This window comes from Nyctibius grandis, chromosome 1 (assembly GCF_013368605.1).
Source record: "Nyctibius grandis isolate bNycGra1 chromosome 1, bNycGra1.pri, whole genome shotgun sequence".
Lineage (NCBI taxonomy): Eukaryota > Metazoa > Chordata > Aves > Nyctibiiformes > Nyctibiidae > Nyctibius > Nyctibius grandis.
In genome coordinates this window covers 3,717,888-3,736,836 of record NC_090658.1, presented here as the reverse complement: position 1 = coordinate 3,736,836, position 18,949 = coordinate 3,717,888, and the positions used below count along the sequence as shown (strand labels likewise).

The 18,949-nt window shown below is 48.9% G+C and overlaps 1 protein-coding gene across 3 annotated transcripts in view; it reads left to right on the top strand.

The window, feature by feature from the left end:
* Positions 1-17,149, top strand: part of BCL11A (BCL11 transcription factor A) — a 75,840-nt gene extending 58,691 nt beyond the window's left edge. For 2 of the 3 annotated variants that reach the window (XM_068404125.1, XM_068404117.1), the window contains exon 3: positions 7,810-9,815. In XM_068404125.1, the coding sequence (XP_068260226.1) occupies positions 7,810-9,815 (2,006 nt within the window). Of the gene's footprint in view, positions 1-7,809; positions 9,816-17,057 lie in introns of those variants that run through there. The other variant, XM_068404133.1, reaches the window with a different exon arrangement.
* Positions 17,150-18,949: the final 1,800 nt, after the last annotated feature.

The window sequence follows — 18,949 nt, the reverse complement described above, 5'->3', positions numbered from 1 at the left end:
GGAATTTCAACAGTACGGATTTCCAAAAGAGAGAGGGGGAAAAAAAAAGGAGAGATTTGACAAGCCAGATGGAGAAGAACTGAATCAAGTACAAGTGGTAACAATTAACTCAATTTTTTTAATTCCCCCCTTTAAATACCACATCAACGCCAAATTTATCAGTCCAAAAATCAAGCAGTCAGTTGACATTAAAGCTGAATAAAGAAGTTCCTGGGTTTGGCTCAGGCTGTTCCCCTGATAATTGTTTGGTGGCGAGCAGAAGAGAGCGGGGTCCTTACTGCAGCTTGCGGGTGTTCGAGTCGCTTTTAGCTTTTGTTCTCTGCAGTTTGATGGCAAAAGGTACACGCGTGCCCTGTAGGTGCAGGCAGCCCGGTAAAGGCAGCTTGGCTTTGCTTACACATGCGGGTTTTTTGGGGAAGGTGAAGGAGACCCGCACTTCAAGAAAGATGTTGAAGTGTTGGAGCGAGTCCAGAGGAGGGCGACCAAGCTGGTGAAGGGTCTGGAGGGTCTGACCTACGAGTAATGGCTGAGGGAGCTGGGGTTGTTTAGCCTGGAGAAGAGGAGGCTCAGAGGTGACCTTATTGCTGTCTACAACTACCTGAAGGGAGATTGTAGTGAAGTGAGAGTCGGCCTCTTCTCCTGGGCAACTAGCGATAGGACAAGAGGACACAGCCTCAGGCTTCACCAGGGGGAGGTTCAGGTTGGACATTAGGAAGAATTTCTTCTCAGAAAGGGTTATTAGACATTGGAAGGGGCTGCCCAGGGAGGTGGTGGAGTCACCATCTCTGGGGGCATTTAAGAAAAGACTGGACATGGCACTTAGTGCCATGGTCTAGTTGCCATGGTGGTGTCAGGGCAATGGTTGGACTCGATGATCCCAGAGGGCTCTTCCAACCTGGTTGATTCTGTGATTCTGTGAGACCACGGGAGCTAAGCCACCAAGGCTGGTGGTGCTGGCTTGTGGAGAGATGCTGCCGAGAAGAAGGGCTGAACCGTCCAGGCAGTGAGGGCCAAATCCTGGTCTGCTCGGCGATTTCTCTGGCACGGGGATTTCTCCAAGGGAGTAAATTGCAGCTGTGAATGAAATCCTTGTGAGCACCATTGGCGTGTACGCAGTCCTGCTTATGCTGCCGTTTTGTTAGTGAAAACACTGGGAGAACTGGGGTGTCTGATGCTGCATGTTGTGCGCAGCCCTGTGGTAAAACACACGTTATGTTAATATCTCGCTCCTTAATCTGGTGGTCCCACCCCAACAACGTCCTGCGCTGAGGGCTGCCTGTTTCAGATGGGGGCACCAAGAGGACGCTGCACGTGATGTTTCAGCGTTGCTCTTCGTAAAGCGCTGGTGTGTCCGACGAGCAGCTTTCCTGGATCCAGCCCTGACTTTTGAGAAACAAAGGCAGCTCTTCCAAAGCACATTGGCACACGCGTGCAGATTATTCCATTACTCACTTGGCAGTGCCTGAACTTGTATGCCTAGCTCCAGAAATCCTTTTTTTTCTTTTTTTTTGTGGCATCTAGCTGACAGCTTCTCCTCCCAGCTGGTCTTCTCCCCAGCATCTTGTCTGGCTTTGCTGCTGGTGGCTGTGGACATGGCTGTGGGTCTTGCTCGGAGCCAGCTATATTGTGCCTGGAGATGTTGGCTTGCTTTGACTTGGACTTTGAGCACGCCGGGTGTATCTGTGAGCACAGTACAGAAGAACCAGCTTTTTTTTTTTATATAAAAAAGCCCTTTAATGCTGAAAGCAGCCATCTCTTCATATTTTACTGAGTAATTGTGCCAACTGCCCTTAAAGGCACTGAAATGCCAATATCCATCCCACCCATTTGTTAACATTTTTCGGATCAGAAGCTAAATCTGTCACTTGTGTGTCACTGGTTAAATCGCTTCTTCTGGGGGCATGGCAGGCAAGAGCTGTTCTGCTGCTTTTTTTTCTTTCCAGCAGGAGCCTATAACTTGAGAAACACTAAACCTTAGTGCTGTAGTGAAACGCCATGCCCTGTCGCTACTCCTTTGCTGGCCAGGACGTAGAAAAGGAATAAATACATAACGGTGGGTGAGACTTCACTGGGTGAGACCAGTCGGGTTTCATATTGGCCCCACGTTTGTATTTGGAACATGGTATCCCCATGTCATTCTCCTAAAGGAGTAATTTCCCAAATACAAAGAAAATGAGCAGTAAAATTGAGTGGGAGGAAAAAATGTACAGGCAAAAATGTGAATGGTAATTGGAAGCTATTTGTAAAGAGTTGATGAGCTGTCCAGGAAGGAGAGGGCAACTTTGGCCCAAATCCAAAACCCACTTCACCCGCTTCAGTGGTGAGATGAGAACAGCAATTAGATATTAAAAAAATCAATATATGACAATTAAAAAAAAGGAAAATAGATAGCAATCAATTGCAGTGAGAAACCATGATGGGTAGAGAACTGGTCCGGGGAGCTGAAGATACTGAGGAAGACTCGTGCCTGCCATGATGGGGAGGAGAGCTTCTCAGGGTCCTGGAGAAAAGAGAAACCCTAGAAGTGATGGATGGAAGAGGCAGTAAGGTAGAAATTTTTAATAAATATTTCTACTGTACATCTGGAAAGCAGCAGTGTTGTGTTTCTGTATCATAGGCGGATGATGATGTTTTTTCTAGGTCATTAGTAGCCAAGGAGGATTTTATACAAGGTCCAATGGAGATAAATATTTTTGAATGAAAAGGCCCTGACAGCTTGCACCCAAGAATCCCTAAAGAGTTGGCACGTGATGCTGGTTTTTAATAAAGCTTACAGACTGGGAAAATGCCGTCAAGAGCTGGTCGGGGTAACTGGGGGAGAGTTGGCAACACTTTGCCTGTCTCTTCTGGGCAAAATAATTGAAGAGCTGATATAAGATTCAATTGATGAAGAATTAAAGGATAGAAATATAATTCATGCCACTGAACTTGGATTTATGGAATATAGATCTTGTCAAATAAACCTGATTTCATTCTTCCAGATGACAACTTTGGTTGATAAATGTAAATGAAATAGACTCTGCAAGGTGTTGGACACGGTGCTGTGTGACATTGTGTACAGGAAGACTGAGCACTGGGCGGTATCGCTAGCACGGGTGATTAAGAGCCGGCTGGCAAATTTGGGAGTGCGAGGGCTGGAGAAGCGTTGGTGGATGGGAGAGGTCAGTAGGGGCTGGTGGGAGCCTCAGCGGTGGTCAGCATTTCATTGGTGAGTTAGAAATGAATATGCAGTTGCGACTGATTAGCGTTGTGGATAAAGCAAAGGCGGGTGGATGGATGGAGAGTAACAAGGACGGGTTGGTGGGGTGGTTTGGAAAGACTGTCAAGCGGGGTGTGTTGAGAGCACGGTTGGGTCCAACCTGCTGTGGTGCCTGGCTAGAAAAAGGGAATCGGGGCCATGCGTACAGATCTGGGGGGTGGTACCCCAGAAGGCAGCAGCTCTGTGGGAGGCTTAGTGGAAAACCAACTCCTTCCCAGCAGGATGCTGGCCTGAGAAGGGCTAGGTTGGTCCTTGAGTGGTGGAGGAGGATGGAGGGGTGGCTTCGGGATGGAAAAATAACTCTGTTTCGAAGTGTGCCTTGATTTCAGTGTACACAAGTACCCTTGGTGTACATGGCGGGGGCACATTGTGTACTAAGGGGCTTTTCAGTGTGTCCGCCAAAAAAAACCCTCAACATAAGAAGAGAACTGGTAGAGGTTGGAGCCAGAGAAATTCAGGTGGACCCCAGTACCCGTCTATGAGTGTGGTTAGCTGTGGGAACTGACTGCAGTAGCAAGCAGTGGGTGCTCTTCTTGTCTTCTGGGCCGGTTTGAATGGTTTTCACTGGGATTTTGTTTGTGCTTTGCCCTGAAGACTATTCACAGGGCTGGAGGAGGTTACACTTTACCCAAAGACGTCGTGTTGGTCATGGCACAGGACAACTGAGTGACACGTAATGTAGGAGAGGTCAGAGAGTGAGAGCTGGTGGTCCCTTTCACCCTTAAATTCCTCGATGCGAAGCAGCCGAGGACACAGGCTCCAGCCCTGATGCTGATGGCCGAGGAGGGCTGGATCAGCAGTGACCCTCTTCGCATCTCGATCTGAGAGATTCCCACTAGCCTCTTGGGATCTGGCCAAAAGCTCCGATGGCATCGCAGTGCTGCTTTGGGTAACATGACCCCTGACATTGCCCCGGTGGATGATGAGGCACCAGTTGCCCTGTGAGACCTTCTCCATCTCTCTCCTCGGCCAGCACCGGCTCCTGCATATCCCTGCTGTGCTTTCCTTGTGGGTCCACAGCCTTTGGGTCCTACAGTCCCGTCTGGCTTTTTGGGGGACCTGAACGCTGTACCAAAAAGCATGGCGGTGGGACGGGAGGAAGGAAGAGCGAGTTGCTGTGGCGGTCTAAGGACCCGTCTCGCTGCTGGCGGGCAACGCGTGGATTAGTGCCATAATTCTTGCAGTTTGGCAAGGCTGCATCAGACTGGAACGTATCTCTAGGTGGTGATATGGTCAGTCAATAGCCTTCATAATTAATCAAGCACTAATAGACAAATTAGAAATCGTGTCTCTTCAAAGCAGGAGGTGGAGGCAAATGGCTGGTGGGTTTTAACTGTTTCGCTGCTTTATTTTATTGCCTGGTTTTATGTTGCTCCCTTGAAACTAGTGGGTTGTTTAGGGAAGTTTTGTACATAAACAGGATTTTAAATTTAAATTATTATCTTGATTACTAAACGCGGATGGCGAATTGAAAACTTGTTTTTCAGGCAAGCAAATGAAGAATAATATTACATTTTACACTCCACTAAATCAATGTAGCCCTAATTTTGCCATGCAGGAAATCAATTCCAGTCTTTATAACGGTCGAAGATGTTATGAACAAAGTAATTTTGCAAATTATGGCAAGTAACACATTTATTGATGACTGTAGTTTAGGAATTTCGAATTTGTGAGTGCTGTAATATAATAAGGCCGTACTGGCAGGAGCTGAGTGAAATACAGATTATACGGTGAAACTGTAATGCATCATTTGCTATTAGTGGACTGGTAATAATTACCAGTTTCAAAGCAGCTTTTTCCATGTAATCTTCAGTCTCAGTCGTAACAGCCCTTCTCATTGACATTATGATTACACGAGCTGCCCTTATGATCTGGAATATCTAGTTGATGGGAATACTAAAATGTGGGAGCGAACGCTCGATGTTGTATCCTCATTATAAGATAAAATGCTATTTTCTCTGACCTGATCTATGAGGTAGAGAGGCGAGGCAGTGGTACGTTCTTAGCTCCCACCGTGGTGGTAAAAACTTCCACTTCATTACGGTGAAGCAAGATGAAATTTTCCCATTTAAGATTTTTTTTTTCCCCCTAGCTCGCAAATGAACATAGGGATGTGAAAGTCCAATTGAATTTCCCTCTAATTTCAGCAGATTTGAGTATTTATCTGCACTCGCACGCCTGGCACATACTGAACACCGCAGCGCATTTTATTCCGACGCCGTTAAATATTATTTCAAGGGCTTTTAGAGTGATTAAAGTGTTAAATGCTTGCTGTAGATGATCGAGTCTCTTTTTATTCGCCTGATTCAGCTTGTCAGGCAGAGCTGGGAGGCAGGGAGGAAGGCTGCGATGGGGCACCGCAGCCGGCGCTGCGGGCTGCCTGCCTCTCCCGTCCCCAAATCAGCATTCAGCCCCTGGAGAACAAAAATGCCCATGTGAAGCTTTTCTTCCCCTCCTCCCAAGTGAGATGGGAAACAAGATGGGCACAAATACAGCAATATTTTCTTTCCAAATCTGCCTTACTTGTTTTTTTGTTTGTTTTTGTTGTTTGTGGTTTTTTTTTCCCCCTTTTCTTTATATTAGGCAAATAGGGGAAACCTAACGGGGGCAGCTCTCAGTGCACCATGTGAAGAGGTTTACTCAGGAGCGGTGCGTACAGAGCAGATGCCTCGTAACGTAGATGTCGGGTCAGGGCCGGGGTATGCGGTGCGGGCAGGTACCACCCCGAGCACTGCTGCCTTTGGAGGGCTCCTGTGATTTATTCAAACCTCAAGAGCATGTTTTGGTTTTGGTTTTTTGTTTTTTGTTTTTTTTTTTTTTTGAATATCACTAAACAGCAGCTCTATGAGAACCATCTCTGGAGGTGTTTTTAAGAAAAGACTGGACATGGCACTTAGTGCCATGGTCTAGTTGACAGGGTGGTGTCAGGGCAATGGTTGGACTCGATGAGCCCAGAGGGCTCTTCCAACCTGATTGATTCTGTGATTCTGTGATTCTGTGAACTGCTGGGCAGGGCTGGAAATGAATTGTTATCCTCCTCTTAGCTCCCGTTTCAGTTTAGCAGCATTTAGTAAAAAAACTTCCATAGGGGGGTAGAAGTGAATTAATTATTTGCAAAATTACAGTAATGGATAAAAGCGCACTCACCTTCGCCATATCTCACGCCACTCTTCCCTCCCTTAACTCAAAAAGTTATTCACCCCCCTTGTTTTGCCATATAGTAGAAGGGGCTGCTTTCTGCTGTCATTATTAGCTGGCTTTTTGTTTAGTTATTTATTAGTTGGTTGCTCTTTTATAACGTCCGTGTTATCTCCAAAAATAAATTCTCATGAAATAGAGTTAGCTCAATACATGCCAAAGTGGCATTTACCATCCTCGGCTTCTTTTCAGTGCGAGAGAAATAATGCGGCTCCGGCGGGGCGCTCGGCCAGGCCTCCTGGCCACCCTCCAGCTCCTTCCCCGGCGGAGCTCCCGCTCGCTCTCCCTGTCCTGCACTCGAGTTTATTTAATTCTATTGTTCAAATTATCTTTTTTTGCCCCGGAGTCGAAACTCTGCTCAGGGGCAAGAGATGAGGGGAGACCTTATTGCCCTCTACAACTGCCTGATAGGAGGTTGTGGTGAGGTGAAGGTCGGTCTCTTCTCCTGGGTAACCAGCGATAGGATGAGAGAAAATGGCCTCAAGTTATGCCAGGGGAGGTTCAGGCTGGATCTTAGGAAGAATTTGTTCACTGAAAGAGTCATTAGGCATTGGAACGGGCTGCCCAGGGAGGTGGTGGAGTCACCATCCCTGGAGGTGTTCAAAAAACGTCTAGATGTCGTGCTTCAGGACATGGTTTAGCTGGCATGGTGGCATTGGGACGATGGTTGGACTTGATGATCTTTTAGGTCTTTTCCAGCCTTGACAATTCTATGATTCTGTGCTGCCTAATTTTGTACACATTGTTAGTCTCTCAAAGTAAGGAGGAGGCTGATAATGTGATGTTGCCCAGCTTGCTAACCCAAGCAGTCATGATGCTTTGGGTTGCTGCTTTGAACCAATGTATGTGTTTTTCTGGAGTGCTTTTCAGAAGGGGCTTTATTTTGTATGATTTTATTTTATGATTTTATTTTATTTCATTTCATTTCATTTTATCTATTTATCCATTTACTTATTTATTTACTTATTTATTTATTTTCTTCTCAGTTTAAATTTCAGCAGCTTCTTGCAGCATAAAGTCTGCTGAGTTGTACCTGGCATCAATTGACTTAATCCTCTTTTTTTCTTTTTTTTTAAATAGCTTTTTTTGCTGCGGTTGCCTACCAACGTTCGGTTTTGAACCTAGGGCTGGGGATGGTGGGAGGCAGTGGGCGCATCTCGGGTGGGTTTGGACCTTCCCGTCGCACCCCTCGCCTCCTCCCATCCCCTTTCCCCTGCCTGCGCCGAGCTGGGACGTCCCTTCCCCAGGTCCCAGCTGAGCGTCCCGGAGGAGAGGAGCTTCGGCGGGGAGGCGAGCTCTCGCCTGCCGGTGGGCGGCCGGAGATTGACGTTGCTTGTTGTGTTATTTTGCAGGTAAAGACGAGCCCAGCAGCTACACGTGTACGACTTGTAAACAGCCTTTCAACAGCGCCTGGTTCCTCTTGCAGCACGCACAGAACACGCACGGCTTACGGATCTACCTAGAAAGCGAGCACGGCAGCCCCCTGACGCCACGGGTTGGTATCCCAACAGGACTAGGTGCAGAGTGCCCTTCCCAGCCACCTCTCCACGGGATTCACATTGCAGACAATAACCCTTTTAACCTGCTCAGAATACCCGGCTCGGTCTCGAGGGAGGCGTCGGGGCTGGGAGAAGGGCGCTTCCCACCCACGCCGCCCCTCTTTAGCCCTCCCCCAAGGCACCATTTGGATCCGCATCGCATTGAGCGCCTGGGTGCGGAAGAAATGGCTCTGGCCACCCATCACCCTAGTGCCTTTGACAGGGTGCTGCGACTGAACCCCATGGCGATGGAGCCCCCCGCTATGGATTTCTCCCGGAGGCTGCGGGAGCTGGCCGGCAACACCTCCAGCCCGCCCTTGTCCCCGAGCCGGCCCAGCCCTATGCAAAGGTTGCTGCAGCCCTTCCAACCCGGCAGCAAGCCCCCGTTCCTGGCCACGCCGCCCCTTCCTCCTCTGCAGTCTGCTCCTCCTCCCTCCCAGCCACCCATGAAGTCCAAGTCCTGCGAGTTCTGCGGGAAGACCTTCAAGTTTCAGAGCAACCTGGTGGTCCACCGCCGGAGCCACACCGGGGAGAAGCCCTACAAGTGCAACCTCTGCGACCACGCCTGCACGCAGGCCAGCAAGCTGAAGCGCCACATGAAGACCCACATGCACAAGTCCTCCCCCATGACGGTGAAGTCGGACGACGGGCTTTCCACCGCCAGCTCCCCCGAGCCGGGCACCAGCGACCTGGTGGGCAGCGCCAGCAGCGCCCTCAAGTCCGTGGTGGCCAAGTTCAAGAGCGAGAACGACCCCAACATGATCCCCGAGAACGGGGACGAGGAAGAGGAGGAAGAGGAGGAGGAAGAGGAGGAGGAGGAGGAGGAAGAGGAGGAGGACTTGAACGAGAGCGACAGGCCGGACTACGGCTTCGGGATGAGCCTGGAGGCGGCCCGCCACCACGAGAACAACTCGCGGGCCGGCGAGGAGGGCCGGTCGATGCCGGATGTCATGCAGGGCATGGTCCTGAGCTCCATGCAGCACTTCAGCGAGGCCTTCCACCAGGTCCTGGGAGAGAAACACAAGCGGGGCCACCTCCCCGAGCCCGAGGTGCACAGGGACACTTGCGACGAAGACTCGGTGGCCGGCGAGTCTGACCGCATCGACGAGGGGGCCGTCAACGGCCGGGGCTGCTCCCCGGGGGAGTCCGCCTCGGGAGGCCTGTCCAAAAAGCTGCTGCTGGGTAGCCCCAGCTCCCTGAGCCCCTTCTCCAAACGCATCAAGCTGGAGAAGGAGTTCGACCTGCCGGCCGCCGCCATGCCCAACACCGAGAACGTTTACTCCCAGTGGCTGGCGGGCTACGCCGCCTCCCGGCAGCTGAAGGACCCCTTCCTCAGCTTCGGCGACTCCCGACAATCGCCCTTCGCCTCCTCCTCCGAGCACTCCTCGGAGAACGGCAGCCTGCGCTTCTCCACGCCGCCGGGCGAGCTGGACGGAGGGATCTCAGGCCGCAGCGGCACGGGAAGCGGAGGGAGCACCCCCCATATTAGTGGCCCGGGCCCTGGCAGGCCCAGCTCAAAAGAGGGCAGACGCAGCGACACTTGTGAGTACTGTGGGAAGGTCTTCAAGAACTGTAGTAATCTCACCGTCCACAGACGGAGCCACACGGGCGAGAGGCCGTATAAGTGTGAGCTTTGCAACTACGCCTGCGCCCAGAGTAGCAAGCTCACCCGGCACATGAAAACACACGGGCAGGTGGGAAAGGACGTTTACAAATGCGAGATTTGTAAGATGCCTTTTAGCGTGTACAGTACCCTGGAGAAACACATGAAAAAATGGCACAGTGATCGAGTCTTGAATAACGAGATAAAAACTGAATAGAGGTATATTCGTACCCCTCCTCCCACCCCCGTCCCCGCCCCGTCCCTGCATCCCCGTAGAGGTTTTCTAGTCCCTTGTGATGGAAATCATGGAAGCTAAGGATATTCGGAAAGTGCTTGTCACCAGCACACCCTGTTTATTTTCTTTTTTTGTTCTCACCGTTTGAATGCATGATCTGTATCGGGGCAATACTATTGCATTTTACGCAAACTTTGAGCCTTTCTCTTGTGCAATAATTTACATGTTGTGTATGTTGGGGTTTTTTTGTTTTGTTTTGTTTCTTTTTTTTTTTTTTTTTAATTTTTTGGATTAGACAGCATGTATGGTATGTTATGGCTGTTTTTTAAATTGTCCCTGATTAGTTGCTGAGCAAACACGTCGCTGTTTCCAGTTCCGTTCGGAAAAAAAAAAAAAAAAAAAAAAAAAGAGGAAAAAAATAGGAGTGGGAAAAAAAAAAAAGAAAAAATAGAAAAGCGAAACAAAACCAAACCCGAGAGCAAACAAAACCGACCATGCTGCATCCATCCTGTAATACATATCATGTACAGTTTTGTTTTGTGACGTGCGAAGGAAAACACGCGTTGGGTAACCCTCTACGGACAGGACCGATAGCACCGAAGAAGCGTCGCGTTAGCTAGATCGCTGTCTTAAAAGAATAAACCCACCGATTGGAGAAAGAGTACCCTTTAGGACACAAAAAAAGGCCTTTAATTGGGAAGTAACGACCGCCACCAGGCAGAAAGAGGTAGATTTCTGTTAGCGTTTGGTTTCAAACACACACACACACACACACACAAATAAGCTGAGTGCCTTGGATCTGTCGCGGCCGATGGCTCCTTTCTGCTCATCCTCCACGTGTAGCTCGTCTCCACGGCGGTGGCGGCGACGAGCCTCTCCCACCGCGCCTGCGAGCCCGTCTCGTGTCTCTTACAACACCGGCTACCTAAGAACGAAGAGGAAAGCGAAAACTAAGGAAGAGAAGGAAATGACCCGCTCAGTCCTAGTTAATCATCATTCTCCCCTGCCTTTTATTTTATTTTATTTTTAAAAAAAAACCCAAACTGATCACACCAGTCTAAAAACCTGCTTCGCTCCTGGAGAGAGCTTAAAATGAAATATAGGGCTCCCCCTCCCCAACTTTTATCCCCCCCCACATCGATGATTAAATAGAATGTGAAACGCGCAGAGGCCCTTCAACGCCATTAAATACACAAGTAAGGAAATCTGTTTTATGAAGATATTTACTTTTAATAATATCTTTTATTGATTCTGGCACCAAAACAAATAAATCCGGAGCCGCTTGGTTGTCAAGCTGACAATCAAATTATAAACTTTTAAGACCTCGTGTATACCGTATAAAAAATAAAATAAAGACTGGCAATAATATTTTACCGAGTGTAACGGATAGAGGAGCAAAAAAAATAAAAGAAATTGTGATTTATTAGCACAATGTGGTACCGTTTAGAACTAGAACAGGTGTATAAGCTAATATCAACACAGTGATGATTACCGACGAACTATTAAGACTTGCCTTTAATGTGACGCTCGGAAGAAGTAACGGAGGATTTAAAAAAAGAGGAAAAACAAAAGAGTAGCAGTATCTGTCTGTGCTCCCTAAAAGTTGTCCTTCCTTTGTTTTGTTTTTTTTTTTTTTCCCCATACTCTGTGTGCTATTTGTGTTGACGTGGAAGAGGATTCCTTGTTTTATTCGTAAGCTAGCGCCCGCCCCGGTTGGTGTTCAAATAGCACTTGACTCTGCCTGTGATGTCTGTATCTTTTCTTTAATCGAAGGTACAGAGGTTGAGTATAAAATAAGACTGCTCAGATAGGACAATTAAGTGCACTGTACAATTTTCCCAGTTTACAGGTCTATACTTTAAGGGAAAAGTTGCAAGAATGCTGAAAAAAACACAAAAAAACACAATAAAAAAATGGAACGTGATCTCATTGATGAGCATAAAAAAAAAAAAACAAACCACAAAGAAACCAAACTTTGCCAGCCATTTACTTGACTAACGAGCTTATCTTCTCGGACGCGACATTACAGCGCTGTGAATGGAAACAGACTCTACACTCACATAAAATGAATGATTGCTTTCGCTCCTACAGTGCAAGGATTTTTTTTTTGTACAAAAAAAAAGAAAAAAAAACTTTTTTAAATATAAATGTTAAGAAAATTTTTTTAAGGAAAAAGAAAGAAAAAAAACCACGACACTTCATTATGTTTAGGGGGAAACTGTATTTTAGGGTTCATCGTCTTGGTGGTGTACAAGACTTGTTATTCATTTTAAAATGGTAGTGGAAATTCTATGCCTTGGATATACACAGCTCTTCAGGTTGTATAAAAACATGCATTGGGGAAAGGTTTAAGATTATATAGTACTTAAATATAGGAAAATGCACACTCATGTTGATTCCTATGCTAAAACACATTTATGGTCTCTTTTTTCTGTATTTCTAGAATGGTATTTGAATTTAAATGTTCATCTAGTGTAGGCACTATAGTATTTATATTGAAGCTTGTATTTTTAACTGTTGCTTGTTCTCTCAAAAGGTATCGATGTACCTTTTTTGGTAGTGGAAAAAAAAAGAAAAAACCACAGGCTGCCACAGTATATTTTTTTAATTTGGCAGGATAATATAGTGCAAATTATTTGTATGTTTCAAAAAAAAGAAAAAAGACAAAAAAAGTGTGACATTGTACAGATCCGAGGCCATATAATGGCTCTCTGGGGGCAAAGCTGTTCGGATGTCACGCTGCTGGCCGTCACAGAGGGGTGTACATATCTTTTTTCGTTCTTTTTTCCTGCTGCCATACTGTATGCAGTACTGCAAGCTAATAACGTTGGTTTGTTATGTAGTGTGCTTTATGTCCCTTTTCCTTCTATCACCCGACATTCCAGCATCTTAACTTCATATGCAGTAAAAGAAAGAAAGAAAGAAAGAAAGAAAAAAAAAGCTTAAAAAAAAAAGACAAAAAAAAAAACAAACAAAAAAAAAAAAGAAGAAACCGTTTTGCAGTTTTTTTCATTGCCAAAAACTAAATGGTGCTTTATATTTAGATTGGAAAGAATTTCATATGCAAAGCATATTAAAGAGAAAGCCCGCTTGAGTCAATACTTTTTTGTAAATGGCAATGCAGAATATTTTGTTATTGGCCTTTTCTATTCCTGTAATGAAAGCTGTTTGTCGTAACTTGAAATTTTATCTTTTACTATGGGAGTCACTATTTATTATTGCTTATGTGCTCTGTTCAAAACAGAGGCACTTAATTTGATCTTTTATTTTTCTTTGGGGTTTGTTTTTTTTTTTGGGGGGGGTGGATTTTTTTTAATTTTTTTTTTTTTATTATTATTTGGATGACCAAAGGTCATTACAACCTGGCTTTTTATTGTATTTGTTTCTGGTCTTTGTTAAGTTCTATTGGAAAAACCACTGTCTGTGTTTTTTTGGCAGTTGTCTGCATTATCCTGTTCATACACCCATTTTGTCCCTTTATTGAAAAAAAAAATAAAAAAAAAACCTTAAAGTACACAGTGTCAGCTTCTCGTGTCCTCATTTGACACACACTGGAGGTGGCTTCCAGCAGCAGGCTCTAGGGGAAGGTCCCGCGCAGGGGCGTTTTGGGGTGCCCACCTTGGCCTTAACTGAGCCGCCTCTGCCCAGGGAGAGCATTTTTGGGCTAATGAGTCAGCTTTCTGGCTAGTGGAAAGCGTTCGCAGTCTGGACCTGTAGTTTTGGGTCTTTTTTTTTTTTTTTTCTTTTTTTTTCCCCCTCCAGGAATGTCTTTAGTTGAGGACTAATTTGTGACCCCCCCACCCGATAACCGGCAGCATCTCTGGCTTTCACTGAGCAGCCTCGGTCTGCGGCAGGGACTCCCCTCCCCAGTTTGGCAATGGTTTGGCAGAAGAGGTGAGAGGAAAAAAAAAGCTCTACTGTCCCCCAAGACTCCCCCATCCCTGTCTCGTTTTGGGGGCGCGGGGTGAAATCAGCTGCTGGTGCACGCGGGCGCGTGGGCAGGAGCTGATTTCTCTTGAGGGGGGGTACGTGCCGCGGCTCCGGGATTGCCCAGAGCTCCCAGCACGGCTGGAGGCTGGAGCTGGGAGCTCCCCTCCCTTCTCCCATGGGCTTTTTTTTTTTTTGGTGAGAATCGCAGGTTTATGCAACGTTTTATGTGCATTGTCTTTAAAATCCGGGCTGCAGTTCAGGTCCCCCCCGTCCCCCCCTTTGGGGTCTGTATATGTTGTCAGTTTGACAAATACTGCATGTTGCAGCATCTCTTTACTTTATTAAAGCACGTACCGCTGTGATACTGTCTCTTGCTGTTCCTAGTGTAATGGATTTAATACTTTTCTTTTTCCTTTTCCTTTTTTTTTTTTGATTTCTGTAAAACCTTCCAGTTGTTCTGTCGTCTTCTTGTGATGGCATCGTTTGTTGCCTGTATTTTGCCCAGCGCCTTCTGAAGGGGAAGTTTGGGATTTAAAAAAAAAAAAGACAAAAATATCTATCTAAAGAAAAAAAAATGTATTCCTTGTCTTAAGAGAGACAGAAAAAAACCGTAAAGCTCTGTTTTATTCCCAGGGCAGGAGGAATGAAGGTTGCGATTTCCAGGCTAGTGGGATGAGTATGCAGGGGGGCTGGAAAAGCACCCCCAAACTGTGTTGCCCTTCACCGGGCCAGTACCCCCTCGCTGTCGCCGAGGTGGATGCTGTGCCAGAGCCACGCAGATGTGGGTGCTGCCGGAGGGACCCTGGCACAGCGCAGGGGAGGCAGGGTCCGGCCCTGGCGTGGTGGGCTCGAGGTGAAGGGGATGGACGCGGTGACCGTCCCTGGGAGCGCTGGTGTCCGCAGAGCGCTTCGCAGCTGCCTTGACAACACGCCTTTTGATCCCGTGCAGTGAAATGTCCGTCCAGAGGCCGGTTGCTCGCTCCCTCTCGCTGTTTTTATTGCTGGTTGTTCGCACCGCGGTCGAGACGTTCGTTGGCTGGAGGACTTGCGTTAGCTGGTCTGGCCCGGCTTGAGCGTAGCCTGGCTGGCTTTGGGAGCGGGCGCTGTACCCCGCGTCTGTCCTACGGCTGTCGTCGTTCCACTTCCTTTCTCTATACTATGTTTTACATATGAAGTAATCATATATATAGGCATATATACAGGCATCTGTACACATCTCTGTATACAAGTCTCTAGGCAGAGCTGGGCTCCATGCACTGCTACAAGGTGGAAAGTAGACAACGATTTATGATTATTTTTTTAAATTGCACAGCGATGCGTTTGATTTCCAGGTTTCAGAAAGCTCAAGTTTACAGGTTCCGCAGAGCTAAACGGGGCTGGGGCGCTGGTTTGGAGGAGCTTCAGGAGAAGCAGGTCCTGCTGTAGGAGAAGGTGGCTGAGCGCAGCGTAGCTCGTGAGCGGCGACGCGCTGTCACCTCGGCACCGACGCGGAGTTCGCTAACGTCGTGTTTTTCTGCCAGTGGCGATGAGTTAATGGCGCGATAGAGCCGTTGAGGTTGGGTGGGTTGGGGTGTGGATGGCCAAGGCCCCTTCGTGTGTCCTCGAGCTGCTGTGGCACCTCGCGCACGCATGACCCGCGCACCCTGGGAACTTTCCTGTTTCTCTCTGTGCAAAAAGATGTCTCTATAAATAAGAGCAATATTTGGGTAACAGTGTCTCCATTGTTAAAATCTTAAAGCCCATCAGCTTTTGAGGAGGAACATATTTTTATGGCACAGACCCCCTTGCTGTTAGTATTTAATCTCCTCCAAATTGAATGATTAATGTAATGAAGGCGCTGAAGCAGTATCCAGAATTCAGACTACAGATGTTTCGTGTTTATGATGTTTCCAAGGGCTGAGATAAATACGGCAATAAGTGATACCATGTCTTTGCTTGGCATTTGGGAGGCTTTGGCGTATCTGATGCGATACAGTTTTGGGGTTTGTCTAAGCGCAGAGTTTGTACAAAAAAGAGAGGAGATACCAGCCGCTCTTTTAGCTCCTTCCATCTTCTTTTTTTTCTCTCATAAAGGTTGAAAACCCTTTTCAGTGGGTGTGTGGCAAATCGTGCTATTGCCTAGGAGAGTGCTATTGCCCGGTGGGCTCGTTGCCGGTGAGTCGCTGCTCCTTGAGCCCAGAAGCTCGGCTGCTGGTTTCAAAGGAGCTGCGGGCATCCAGGTGTGGGGTCCCCTTGCTGCCGAGGGGAAGCCCCCCTGGTTTCGTGCCCCTCGGTGGGAGGTACGGTTTGCAGCAGTGTTGTGCGGGTGCGGCTCGTGGCCGGGTGGCTGCGGCGCTCTTGGCTCCCTCGAAAGTCTCAGCCTGCTTTAATGTCAGCCTGAAACGTGTCGGGCTCGGACGTGAGCGACAAGACCTCACTGGGGGGGAGCTGGGCACGTGCTCTTGACTTTGGAGGAGCCACTCCAGTTTACACCTGGTGAAGATCTGGCTTAGGAACTGCTTTTCTAGTCTTGACGGCAGCTTGTGTGTAGCCCTTCAACCTCTTAAGTATTAACGAAGCAATTTCCATAGAAACTGGCTCTTGGGTCGGGATGCGGAGGTGGATTTTGAGGGGTGTGCTGAGGCTGTGCCGGCCTCGCCACCGCCGCCACCTGCAGTGTAGCCCTTCGCCTGCCGTTCGGTAGCGCGGTGCTTGGTGGGCGGCCTTGAGCAGGGGCTCACAGCCGCTCACGGTCTCCCCGTGAGCGGAGCTGGGGATGTTTGCTGTCCCGGCGCCCCGTCCTGAGCTGCTGGAGTCGATGGCGAGTCACCCGCGGGGTGGTAATAAACCACACGCCGTGCGATATCCACCGCGTAATGAGTTGGGGAAGTTCCTCCACGAACCGCCCGCCGCGTGGCGTATTGACGGTACCGATGGCTTTGAGGGGGTCTTCTGCGCTCAGACACACCGTAGGTGCTGGCAAAGTTTTGGGAAAGAATAGAGGAACTTTTCAGACAGGCTGGCTCGGTCCTTGCCCAAACAGAGCTCCTGGCACAGCACAGGTTGCTCAGTAAAGCCCAGAGGTTTTTCCTCCTAAATGGTCCCTGTGGTTCCTGTGCGGTGCCGAGCGATGCTGGATGTGAGTGTGGCCTGAGAGGAGGAAGGGCTCCGTCCTGCCGTACCCTTTGCGACAGTTGGGTGTCCTAGTTGTTAAAGAAAAAAAAAAAGACCAAAAAAAAAAGTAAAATAAGAGAGTAACTCGCACCGTGGGCCATGTCACACCTGTTCTCTCCTCTGTCCCCATGCTCTCTGTAGGTTCGGCGTACCCCCCCAGCTGGCGCAGCGCCCAGGGAGCCCCGGACGTCTGGCAGTTTTCGGATGGAAGTTCAAGAGCACTTAAATTCTGAAAGGAGGTGAAGCTGGGGTGAGCGGCCGGCGGCGTCTCGGCGTCCGGAGGTGGCCTCTGTCCTGCTGGCTCGCCGCGTCCCCGGGAGAGCCTGAGAAGTCACCCCCGCCGAAGGCAGCGCTCCCCGGGCTCCTCCTGCCTGCAAGACTATCGTATTTATATTTTGTAATAGAGCACGACACTTCTTTGGGGTTGGGGTGTTTTTTTGTTTGTTTGTTTGTTTCTTTTTTTATTTTCTAAAAACAAACCAAGCAAACCCACCCGCCAAGGTCAAGGGCTTATCGATGGCTTCGACAGGCTCCTTTCCCCCATGCGAAAAAGACTGTTGTGCTCTCGTGGACGACCCGGCCTGTTGGTTATCTCCGTGATGTGCCATTTCTCGGAAGGCGTATCTGATGTGACGAATTAAAAATAAAACAAAACACAGTGTAGGTCTGTGAGTGGGTGGGAAATTGCCATAATAAATGTTGGAGCTTTAGGTTTTGTTTGCTCTGTCTTTAATTTTTAATGCTAACGAGGGCCAGGCGGCTGCTATGACTTTGTATTCCCGTATCGGCTGCAGAAAACCAAGTGCTGAGTTTACAGAGAGAAAGCCGGGGTTGGTGTTGGTGCGAGGGGCCGCACGGCCCCGACGGGCAGACGTTTCCCACAGAGCTAGGCCGGGCGTCAGGCTTAGGGCCACGGCACCCCAAGCCGGGGCAAACCCCCGTTGGTGATGCTGAAGCGAGGGGGTCTCCCAGCTCTCCTCCATCGCCCGCCTCCTCTTGATGAATGCCGCCTGTCGTGTTGCCTTTCTGCTGTTAAACTGTGGACTTTTGGGGCTGGTGGGGTCCGTGACGTCCCTAAGGGTGTGTTCAAGGAGACATGTTTCGGGAGGAGCGATAGCCTTGCAGCGGAGGTGCTGTCGGTGCCCGGGGATGCAGAGCCCGGCCCCGAGCCGGGGTACGGGGGGAGCTGCGAGTGGGTTGGCATCCCGGCGTCTCCCACCGGGCGCTCCAGCCCTCGCACGGCTTTCCCCCTTGCCAGGGACGCTCGTCCCTCGCTCAGAGCTGAGCTCCCACCCGAGGAGTTTGCTGGTTTCGGGGGCCCAAGTGCTTTGCTGAACAGAAGATGGGTTAAGTGGGTGCTTGTGTGCTGTCTCCGATGGGATTTATAGGCTGTAGCTACTCCTGCCTGTGCCGGCGAGCGGGAATGGGCCTTATTTGGTGAAAGAAACCAGCTGGGGAGCGAGCGGAGCCGCTGGCCGGCCGTGTCGGGCTGCCAGGACACCCGCTGCCGGTCGCGGTGGGACGGAGCCGAGGCACGGGGCAGGGACCAGCTGACTTATTTGCTTCATGTATTAGCTTCAATCTGGTTTGATTCATCTCCTTTCTTAAAATCTGAGCGAGACACCCGGCCGGGGTGACTCTCTCCCGGTGAAGCGGCCATAGGGAAAGTGACGTTGCCTTTTCAGCGGGTGGTGGTTCCTCTTCTCCTTTTTAAAAACCCAGGCTGTGGTTCTCGTGTCAGCTGGGGCATAGCACAAGCACAGACACTTTTGTACCTTAAAGCTCGGCAAGGGGCCGGGGCGGGCGGCAGAAGCACCTCCGCACAGGGCTGTAGGGTCAAGCCAGGAGTCCTTGGGGTGGATCCAAAGGGAGCTATTGCTGCTTCTTTTAAGGCAATTTGGTCTTTGAGGTCCAGTTACCCAAAGGTCTGCACACACCCTAAGCTTTTCTTATCATTAGGAAATGTTTTTAAAGGTTCTTCCTATCCCAGCCTGTGCTACCACCTCTGTGTCTGCTTATATGGGGTTTTTGAG